The sequence below is a fragment of the Haemorhous mexicanus genome, chromosome 12, assembly GCF_027477595.1.
Source record: "Haemorhous mexicanus isolate bHaeMex1 chromosome 12, bHaeMex1.pri, whole genome shotgun sequence".
Lineage (NCBI taxonomy): Eukaryota > Metazoa > Chordata > Aves > Passeriformes > Fringillidae > Haemorhous > Haemorhous mexicanus.
Window position 1 is genome coordinate 20,383,797 of NC_082352.1, and position 11,385 is coordinate 20,395,181.

The 11,385-nt window shown below is 53.0% G+C and overlaps 1 protein-coding gene across 1 annotated transcript; it reads right to left on the bottom strand.

The window, feature by feature from the left end:
* Positions 1-457: 457 nt before the first annotated feature.
* On the bottom strand, positions 458-9,701 carry IRF8 (interferon regulatory factor 8). The gene is made up of 9 exons (XM_059857463.1): positions 9,631-9,701; positions 7,126-7,300; positions 5,264-5,447; positions 4,188-4,276; positions 3,645-3,756; positions 3,319-3,366; positions 2,286-2,672; positions 1,664-1,779; positions 458-736 (listed from the first exon to the last, which is right to left on the bottom strand). Exons 2-9 carry the CDS (start codon positions 7,297-7,299, stop codon positions 566-568), a joined length of 1,281 nt encoding a protein of 426 aa, XP_059713446.1. The 5' UTR covers position 7,300; positions 9,631-9,701; the 3' UTR covers positions 458-565.
* Positions 9,702-11,385: the final 1,684 nt, after the last annotated feature.

Consider the following 11,385-nt stretch of genomic DNA (forward strand, 5'->3'; position numbering starts at 1 on the left):
AAAAGGAGGAGAAAAAAAAAAGGAGGAGAAAAAAAAAAGGAGGAGAAAAAAAAAGGAGGAAAAAAAAAAGGAGGGAAAAAAAAGGAGGGAAAAAAAAAGGAGGGAAAAAAAAGGAGGGAAAAAAAGGAGGGAAAAAAAGGAGGAAAAAAAAGGAGGAAAAAAAAGGAGGAAAAAAAAGGAGGAAAAAAAAGGAGGAAAAAAAGGGGGAAAAAAAGGGGGAAAAAAATAAGGAAAAAATAAGATAAAAAAGAAGAAAAAAGAAGAAAAAAGAAGAAAAAAGAAGAAAAAATAAGAAAAAATAAGAAAAAAATAAGAAAAAAATAAGAAAAAAATAAGAAAAAAATAAGAAAAAAATAAGAAAAAAATAAGAAAAAAATAAGAAAAAAATAAGAAAAAAATAAGAAAAAAATAAGAAAAAAAATAAGAAAAAAAATAAGAAAAAAAAATAAGAAAAAAAAATAAGAAAAAAAAGGACACTTTTTAGTGTCACTTTTTTAGACCCTTAGGCACAGGTGGGAGCAGTCTGGGAGTGGGCAGGCCAGCCCAGCAGGGGGAGGGCACAGGCTCACACGGCGATCTGCTGGCTCTCTCGGAAGAGCGGCCGGGGTGTGCAGATGTCCTGGAAGATCCGGTAGCCCTGGTCGTGCTGGGGCTCCTCAGCCACGGGCAGCATGGGGCTGGAGCTGCAGCTCTTGCCAGCCTCATCCACCACCTGCCTCAGGTACAGCTGCTCCACCTGGGACACGGGAAAGAGGGCAGGGATTGAGTGAGGAGGAACTCCTGGGTCATCTCCTGCTGCTCCAGCCAGTGGAGATGGGCTGGGGGATGCATGGCAGAGCACAGGGGGCCAGGTCCTGCCAGGACAGCAGGTCTGGCTCCACAAGCAGCTCCAGGAATAAAGGAGCAGCCCCAGGAGCTCCTGCCAGCAGGGATATTGAGGTGCAAGGACAGGCTGGGGGTGCCCCAGCACGTCCAGAGGATCCATCCAGGACAGCAAGAGGTGACGAGGCCAGGAGTTGTGCAGGAGGCACAGGACCAGTCTGTGATCTTGTAAATCCCCAGAGGGCCTCACAGACCTGCTGGGTCTCTGCTTGCTCAAGAGGGGATGCCACACCCTCCCTGTGCCCTCCCTGTCACATCCCTGCTGCCCCAGCCTGGCTGGCCCAAGAGGCTCCAGAAATGCCCTGTCCTGAGCCTTTTCAACCCCACAGCTGCTGCAGCTTCTCCAAGGAGAAGTTTCTGTCCAGGGCCATGAGGACTGACCCCACATCCCATCCCCTTCTCCCCCCTCCTAAGATCTCCCAGCCCCACTGCTGCCAGTCCCAGCTGCTGACCACACCACTGACTGATCTTAAATCCACCACTCCAGGGCTATACTTCCCCATTTCCCACAGGAAAAGGCAGAAGTCCCAGTGCCAATGCAGGATCAGGAGGAAGAGGGGAGATTTCCCTGCAGTTCACAAAACTCTTGCCCTTAGGGAGCTTCATTTGCAAACCCAGCTCCAGGAATTTGAGATCAGCAGCCCAAGCACCTCTCAGGAGCTGTGGAAAAGCCTCTTCCACTCCAATCCAGGCACCCAAATGCCCCGTGGCTGCAGGGGTGGGGCTCTGCTGGCAGAATTCCCACTCTGCCTGGGTTCCCTTTCCTCCCAGCCCCCCGTACCTGGACAAGGATGAGTTTACACCTCAGGGGCACGGCGTCTGGGAACTCCTCCCCGAAGCACAGCATCACCCTGCTGTCTGGGAAGCGACCCTGGTTGTTGTAGTACTGCTGCAGCTCTGCAAGGACAGAGGAAAACTGGGAATTTGCCCTCCAGAGGCTTTGTTACACATCCCTGGGAGCAGGCACCCCACAAGGAAGCTGAGGGCTCAAGCAAAGCCTCCGGTCTGGAATTTGCCACACGACCCCAAATATCCTTTCCTAGGTCTGGTAGTGTCACCTGCTCATCCTTGGGAACCCAGCAGGGAGGGATTCAAAGTGTGCAAGGAAAAAGGGCTGCACCCTTTTGACCCCACCACAGGGCTCAAGGGGGTCCCAAACTCCAGAAACCCTTTGTGCATTGTCCCAAGGTTTTGGGATCCCCGAATTATCTCAGCTTTTCCAGGGAGTTTCTGGCCAGAGTCATATCCCTGTTCTCCCATCCCCTCCTCCACCCTCCACCCCAAACTGCTGCCACCCAGGATTATCCACCACATCTGCTGGCTGATCACCCTCAACCCCCTAATGCAGGAAAGAACAGAAATCCCAACACCAAAAAAAAAAAAACCAGGAGGCTCCTACAAACCTCGGAAGAACAAGTTGGTGTCAAAGATCTTCACCACGTCCTCCCGGTCCAGTTTGTTGGGCCTGTCCTTGTAGGCCATGGTGTTGCCACTCCAGAAGACCCTGCCCTGGCACAGCCTCTTGATGAAGATGCCCTGCTTGTTGCTGTGCAGGAGGACGCCCCTCTCCAGGTGGCCAAAGAGCTTCCTGGTGATCTGCTTCTGGCGGTCGTTCTGGATGGCGTCGGCCGAGGGGAACCGCACGTGCTCCAGGGCATCGGGGGCGTAGAGCTTCTCCCCGTGGCCCGAGGGCTGCCCCAGGGAGATCCTGCAGCCCTCAGAGCACGAGGTGCTGACGTGGCCCACCAGCCTCCCGCTGTAGTAGAAGCTGATCACCATCTGGGAATAACCTGGGAGGTGAGGGGTTTGTGGGTGTCGCATCAGGGAAGGACAAAGCCGCTCCTCGCTGCCATGCCCAAATCCCAAATCTCCTGGGAGTGATTCTCTCTTGGTGGAGGGACATCTCCAGGGCTGACCAGCAAGTGAGAGCTCCCAGTATTACAGGATCATGGAGTGGCTGGGGTTGGAAGGGATTTCTGCACCACTCAGTCCAAGCCCCTTGTCCAGGCAGGGTCACCTGCAGCAGGTGACACAGGAACAAATCCAGGTGGGGTTTGTTCCAGGAATTCCTCTCTGAATGTCTCCAGAGAGGGAAATTCCACAACTCCACTCTGACACCATCCATGGGAAGTTTTTCCTCATGTTGAGGTGGAACTTCTGGTGGTTTAGTTTCAAACCCATTGAACCTCTCCCTCCTGCCTTTGCTCCACACTCCCCCATCCCAAAGGCTGCCTGGTCCCAGCATCCTGAGCAGCTGCTCTCTGCCCCCATGCCACCAGGCAGGATTCATCCCAGCATGGCAATGTGGATAATAGGAGGGTGCAGCTCCTCCCAAAATCAAAGCAAAGCCTCCCTCAAGGTGGGGGACAGAGTCAGAGCCACCTCCTGCCACCACAAACAGAGAGGGGCGCCTGCTGGCCAGGTGAGGAGCCTTACCTGAGTGATACTGCTCATAGCTGGAGTATCCATTCATCAGGGGCAACGCTGTGGGCACAGAAAACCAAGCTGAGCCTGCAATCCCAAATCCCAAATCCCAATCCCCCAGCTCCCCCCACCACCCCCCTCATTTTCTGCCCCAGGTTTCCCAGCTCCCAGGTGGAAAATGCCAGCAAAAAGCTCCCAGCTGGATTTCTTTATGAGTACTTCAAACATTCTTAATAAGGAAGATAAAATACAGCATGGGGAGCAGTTTTTCCCCACACAGGAAGATTTTTCCTGCCCCAAAAATCTCCCGAACACCACACGAGCTGTTGGCTGCTTACCAGGGCTGGGCTGCTGCACCCACCAGTCGGGTATTGGGGGGTTCCTGCAGGTCTCCTGGGGGGGTGAGGGGCTCCTCTTGATGATGCCCAGGTACTCATCCACACAGGAGGGCTGTGGGACAGCAGACACCAGGATCAGAGCGGGTTTGATGCCTCCAGCAAGGCACTTGGAGCACTCAGGGAGGGCCCAAATGGCATCACCAGCCAATTTTTGTGGGGTTGGAAAGACCAAGTCTGGCATTGCCCAGGTTGTACATCTGAATAAGACCCTCCAGAGCTACAGAAGGTGAGCAGCCAGGTGTGACAAGGCCGAGGAGGGGCACAGAGCTGTGACAGAGCCATCCCTAGTGAGGGTGTCTCCCAGCTGGATGCACAAGGAAAGCAGGAGCCAACATCAGAGCCTGGAGTGCCGGTGCTGGCTCACCTGGAGGAGCTGCAAACCCAGCCCTGCAGCTTTGCAGAGGCAATCTGGGGAAGGCAGTGCTGTCCCACAGCACCCAGCTTGGCCCAAGCCCTGCACCTGCAGCCAGGGTGGGGCCTCACCTCTTTGATGAGGTCGTCGATGGCAGAGGAGCTGCAGTCCATGTCGGTGACCTCGTTCAGGCTGCTCCCGGTGGCCACCCCTGCCTTGCCTGGAGGGAGAGGTGGGGCTGCAGTCAGAACACCCACACTTGCCAAGCACAGCTCATCTCGGAGGGTTTTGGGAACCTCTCGGCCAGTGAAAGTGGTGAGAGCAGGAACCACAGCAGAGTCATGTAACAGCACCTTGGACAGGCTCACAGCCCCTCCAGAGCTGCGTGTTTGGGACCAAAAATCACTTTACAACTCCTTTCCCCCCTGCACAGGGACCAGCAGCAAGAAAAATCAAAAGCCTGGCTGGTGACAGAGACAGAGCTGGAGCAGAGAAGAGGGTTTGGGGTTTTTCTGAGCACCCCAGAGACTGGGGCTGGGGCTGCTGCTTCTCTTTTTTCCACCAGCCACCCCAGGGCAGTGGGGCTGCTGCTGGTGGGAACCTGCAGTGCCATTTGCATAGGTGCAGCACAGCCCCTGTGTGAACGGGCTGGAGGGGACAGAGATGCTAAAGGCAGATTTCCTGACTGCAAAATCATGCTTTTTTCTGCAAGTTTTTAACTTTAAAAAAAAAAAAAAAAGGACAAAGCACACAGGCTCCCCTAACCACAAATAGAGTTATAGTTAGTGTGAGCTGAGCCACACCGGACATCAGAGCAGCTCTCTGCAAAATTATTGCTCCTCCAGCAAGAAAAGGGATTTATTGCAGCTCCCCACCATCCTCACAGGGCAGGGGTTGGGAGGAAAAAAATAAGGTTAGGCTCATGTCCCTCCCCCAGGCAGGGAAAGTGGAATTTGCCCCTACAACATCCTCAGGGGATGGGAGCTCCCACGAGGCTGCAGCTGTCCCATATTTCCTAGGGGTTTAAGGGGTTAAAAACCCCAAGCCTGGCCTTTCTCCTCCCCTCCCTGTCACCCCAGGGGACATCTGCAGAGCAGGACAAGCACAGAGCACAGAGCAGGGCTGGCCAGGGAGCCGTGCTCAGGCGCAGGGCTGCGCCCACAGGATGGACCCAGAGCAGGGCTCAGTCCCTTCCTGGGGAACTCACACTTCTGCTCCTCCTCTGGCACGATCCTGTAGACCTTGTAGGGCTCAGAGATGTCCAGCTGGGACCTGTCTGTCACCTCCTCAAAGTCAGGGCTCTTGTTCAGGGCGCAGCGGAGCCGCGTCTTCCACGTGGCCGGCTCGGCTTTGTCGCCCTCCTTGAACTTGCCTTTGAAAACAGCCCAGGCCTGAAGCAAAGAATGAGAAAAAAACCCTAAGAAAACCCTTCCTGTGAGCCCTCTCAGGGAGGAAGAGCTGGGCTTGCAGAGAGCATTTTGCATCTTGCACCCTCTCGAGCATCTCTTGGGGATTTGCTGTTTCACTCCTAGACTGCGGCCACCTGCACAGCCACCACACCTGGGGGGTTTGGGGGCCAGAGCAGCACTACCTGCCTCAGAAATACAGAACAGGCTTGCAAAAGCCAGGTTTGCAAAAAGCAGAGGTCAAAATCATCACTTGTGGCTTCACTTCTGCACCTACAGGTCAGGAGCACGAGGAATCGCTGCTCAATCAAAAATCAAAATAAACCTCATTTCCCAGCTCCTGACTACTTAATAAATAAAACTGGTTTCCCTAAGATCAGAACAGAATTTGTCCTTTAGCAGAAGAACATATTTTATCACTGAAGGAAGAATGAAAAACATTACATGTTTTTTTAAATATACAGATTGATTTCTTTTATAGAGACTTCTGCATTTTCAGAGGGCTGAGTTCAAGGCTATCCTCATAACTCAGTGCTCCCAAACCAGTTCTAACTGAAATTAAACTCCTTCACCAGTACAGATACTTGGAAGTGGGGTCAGATGGAAGGGAATTCCTGGGGAAAATCTGAACTTTTTGCTTCAGGATGGAATTTTCCCATTTTTTCCAAAACTGGAAACCCCCCCTTCAGTGAAATCCTTCCTTCCCACCTACAAAGTCCTTTTAATTTTTTTTTAACATAAACCCAGCATTTTATCATCAAGTTCATCAGCATTTTATCATCAAGCTGATGAGAAGTTTAGACCAGGTCAAAAGCTGCTTCTCACATCACACCTGGATTCAAACATGCTGAAAACAAACCTAAAACTGGTCCTAAATTTTGATGAAAAGGAATAAATCATCCCAAAAAAAAAAAAAAAAAAAAAAAGCCAGGAGACCAACTGCAGCATCTCCTGCAAGGGTTAAAGGCACAAAACCCAGAGACAGCATGGCCATGTCCCACCAAGCACAAAACCAGCAGCACAGAGCCCAGGAGCTCTCAGAATCTGCTGCTCAGAGTGACCCTGAGATGTGTACAAGCTTCTTTTTCCCAGTCTGGCTGTCGAAGGAGGAGTCAGGATTTTTCTGTTCTCGTTCTCAAGGCTGTTTATTACTCTTCATCTATACCATTCTTTCTTTCTCTGACCTGAGGTCTGTCTGGCAGGTCGGGTTGAGGCACACTGGTGTTATCTTTTTATACTAAAAACTACCTGTACTTTATTTACCAGAACTTCTCAATACCCATCACCTATGTTAGACAGTGAGCTTCTACCTTAAACCAATCCAAAAGTGCCACCATCACAGCAGAAGATGGAGGCCTAGAAGAAGAAGGAGAAGGACTGGACATACCCAGACTCTTCCATCTTGCCCCCTGAACCCCCATCCTAAAAACCCCAAAATTCTACATTTTCACCCTGTGATGAATTCACTCTCATTCTACTCAAACTCTCTTGACTTGCAATCCTTCATATAAAGGTTGCTAATTGTTTTTTCCATGGGTGAGGATCAAAGGCACAGGGGACCTGGGCTCTGTGAGCCCCCTGGGCAGGGTCTCGAGTCCTCCAGGGCAGCCAGAGGGATTTCCTTGGTTCCAACAAGGAACCACCAAGAGAAGACATTCCCTACCTTGAAAATAGAAGCATCCACCTCCTGGTTGTAGTCCTGCTTGCCAGCGTGCTTCCAGGGGATGCGGAACATGGACTTGTCCTCGTTCTCCCAGATGAGCCCGGCGTAGAGCTCGCTGTCGATCTGCTCGATCAGCCACTGCCGCAGGCGCCGCCCGCCGTTCCTGTCACACATCCTGCAGGGCCAAAGATGCACCGTTTGTCCTTGCCTTTTCTCAAATATTCAAGTGAATATTGCGTGTGTTGTGTTAGAAAGTTGGGCTGCGTTGGTTTTCTTGAGTAGCCTGTTGAATGCAGTCTTAGGTTATAACAAAATGTTAAAATAGAAACTATGTAAGATACTCTTTTTAAAGAAAGGTTTCACACCGAGACAGCAGCCACAGGACACCTGAATCTTTCAGAGAAAGAGAATTTATCAGAATTCTCTCTTATCAGAAGAAACTAACTTCTTCCTGCCTGGCTCAGCCCTAAAGATGCTGTCAGGATTCAGAGGAAGAAGGTGACACTGCCCAGACAGAATCCTGTGTTTGAATGGAATTTATGCAGCATGGATGAGATGTATGAATATGCAACAGGCTGTTGCTTTTAAGGGTTAATCCTGTTAACCTGGGTCCTTTTTTGGGCTTATTTTGCCCAGAAAAGGTACCCGGACTGTCCATAACTCTTTGTTTCTGTTGTCTCATATTGTCCTAATCCAAACTGTCCAAATTATCGTTACTCTAATTATATTACTATTTTATAACAATTTTATTACTATTAAACTTTTAAATTTTCAAAACAAGCGATTGGCATTTTTCACATGCAGAGACACCCAGCGAGCCCTCTCAGCTCTGCCAGCTCCATCCCAGCTCCATCCCAGCACAGGGATTGGGCTGCTCTGCCCCTTTGCCCCGTGCTCAGCTGGCAGCAGCACCACCTGCAGCTTTTGGAAGCCCCACATGCCAATGTCTGCCCACTTTAAAGTCACTTCCAATCCAAACCCTTCTGTGATCCCACAGTTCTGTAATTCTAAGATTAAAACACCCCCAGCCCACATCCCCCATTCCATCCTCTGCTTCTTTTAAAATTATTTAAAAAAAAAAAAGAAAGAAAAATGAAGGCAATTTCCTTCTGAGTTACTACAAATTCCTCCTCCAGCTCTACCAAAGTTCCGCTCCCAGAAGCAGCTGACTCAGTGCTCTGCTTATTCCTATTTTGCTGCAGGATAAATCACAGAGGAAGCAGATGGATGGGGACTAAAGCCCCCAGCTGTGCTGTCACCTGAGCAAGTGACACCGGGCAGGCCCTGCTGGGGTGCCAGAGCTGTCCCTGGCTGGCCTTGGCACAAGGATTTGTCCCGGAGGGGGCAGCAGCTCCTCTCACCAAGCACGACTTGGGGAGCAGATCCCAGCTCCAAACTGCATCCCAAATCCTCCCAGGGATAAGGAACACACAGCTGCTGGAAGCAAAGTGCCAGGCTCACCCTCCCTGTCACCTCCATGCCACGACAGGAGCTGGTGGCCTGGCAGAAGGGATCAGCAGCCCCTGGATCAACTTCCCAGGCATTTTGGCTCTACATTTTACAGGACTGCCTCTGCCTTGTTTATTTGTTATTTACTGCCCCACTGGAAGATTTTTGGGGAGAAAACAAGGATGCTCCCAGCACAGCCTGATAGCCAGTGGTCCCTGCTTCGCCATGGGCTGCCACCAGCTCAGTGCCACCAAATTCCATCCCTTCTAGATGGCCCTGGCTACTCAGAGCACAGCCCCTGGTTTTTAGGGATGGTGAGCACCAACACCGCCAGCCAAAACGTCACGGAGGGCACAGCTCTGGATGCCAGCTGGATGTCCCAAAGGACATGCCACAGCTCATCTCTGGAGGAATGGGGCACACACAGCTTCTCTGGGGGCTCCAGCACCCGCCCTGAGTGATGCCAAAAGGGAAGAACCTGAGAAATCCCGCAGAAATGGGACACTTGTTTTCCTAGAAAGCTTCTTCCCATCGCTGCCGGAGGCCGGGGCTCCATCTCCCTCCCCGACAGGGAGTCACCCGCCCGGGACAACACCGAGGAGCCGCCTCCACCGGGCTGGCAGCGGCAGCGCCGCGGCTCCACCCGCCCATCCCGGGCTCTGCCACCCGCAGCGGGCTCGCTCCTTGCGCAGGGGAACGCGACACGGGGACATCCCGCATCCGTGCGATCCCGCACACCCCCTGCGCTCCTCGGCAGCCCGCAGGCGTGCGGGAAACCGGGGTAGGGCTCGGGACCGGCCCCAGCCTTTCACCGCTCGCTGCCGGTGCCTTCCCGGTGTCCTCTCACAGAGGATGGCGGTACAGGACGCGGTCCTGCGGCAGGTCCCTGCTCTCCTACAGGGGATGCCGGTGCCGGTCCCTGCCCTCCCACGGGGGATGTCAGCGCCGGTACCCGTCCCCCGGCCGGTCCCTGCCCTCCCACGGGGGATGCTGCTATCGGGATGCCGGAATGGGTCCCCCGGCCGGTCCCTGCCCACCCACGGGGAATGCCGGTACCTGTCCCCCGGCCGGTCCCGGCGCCGTTCCCGTTGCCGCGCTCCTGGTGCCGCGCCCGCGGTTTCCCCGAGCTCATTATATATACCAGCGAGATTATGCGGCCACGCCCACTACCGCGCCCACTCCACGATCCACCAATCACCGACTCCTCCCCTGCTCCCGCCCCACCCAATGGGGAGGCGGGGCCGTGCGGGGCTGACCAATGAGGAGCGTCCCTACGGGGCGCGCGCCGCAGTTTCTCTTAAAGCGCGGCTTTCCCCGAAATCAGCTGACCCGGGGGCGGGGCCTAGATGTAGGGGCGGGGCTTGTGCGGGAGGGGGCGTGGTTGACCCGCCCCTGTCCCGGGTCTATCCCGGGTCGGATCTGTCCCCTCGTTCCCAATCCCAAGTAAATCCATTCCCAGTTCCAACCCAGCTTCCCCAGTCCCAGAGCAGTCTTCCCTGAGCCAGACTGGTCTGTTACCAGTCCCAGATCAATCCATTTCTGGTCTCTGACCAATATCCCAGTCCCAGATCAATCCATTCCCAGTCTCTGACCAATATCCCAGTCCCAGATCAATCCATTCCCAGTCTCTGACCAATATCCCAGTCCCAGATCAATCCATTCCCAGTCTCTGACCAATATCCCAGTCCCAGATCAATCCATTCCCGGTCTCTGACCAATATCCCAGTCCCAGATCAATCCATTCCCAGTCTCTGACCAATATCCCAGTCCCAGATCAATCCATTCCCAGTCTCTGACCAATATCCCAGTCCCAGATCAATCCATTCCCAGTCTCTGACCAATATCCCAGTCCCAGATCAATCCATTCCCAGTCTCTGACCAATATCCCAGTCCCAGATCAATCCATTCCCGGTCTCTGACCAATATCCCAGTCCCAGATCAATCCATTCCCAGGCTCTGACCAATATCCCAGTCCCAGATCAGTCCACCCCCAGCCCATGATCAGTATATGCCCGAAACCACCCCCCCCAGTTCCAGATCAATCTAGTCCCAGATCATTTTCCCGAGTCCCAGATCAATTTCCCCAATCCCAAATCAATTTCCCCAATCCCAGACCAGTTTCCCCATTTCCAGATCAGTTTCCCCAATCCCAGACCAATTTCCCCAATCCCAGATCAGTTTCCCCAGTCCCAAATCAATTTCCCCAGTCCCAGACCAGTTTCCCCATTCCCAGACCAGTTTCTCCGTTCCCAGACCAGTTTCCCTATTTCCAGACCAGTTTCCCCATTCCCAAATCAATATCCCCAGTCCCAGACCAGTTTCCCCAGTCCCAGACTGGTCACTCTCCAATCCCAAATCATTCTATCCCCAACCCCAAATCAGCTTTCCCAGTCCCAGACCAGCATCCCCAGTCCCATATGAGTCCACCACTGCTCCCAGACCAGTGTCCCCAGTTCCAGCCAAGTCCATTCCCATTCCCAGGCCACTTTCCCCAGTCCCAGACTGGTCCATCCCCTGTCCCAGTTTAGTCTGGGCAGTTCCCAGTTCCTTTCTGGATCAGCCCCAGTCCCGGATCATTCCCTCCCTGCCTGCCCCAGCAGCTCCCACTGTTCCCAGTCTGGATTTGGTGTCCTGACTGTGCCCAGCCAGACCCACCAGAGCATGAAGGACCATCTGCAGCCTGACTTCAGAGGGGGATTTTTTTGGGATTACCAGATTACACACACATTTCTTGGAAGAAAACCACAATTGCTCCCACGTGGGCGATACAGAGAAATGGGAAATGTATGGAGCTGCACAGATGGTTTAATG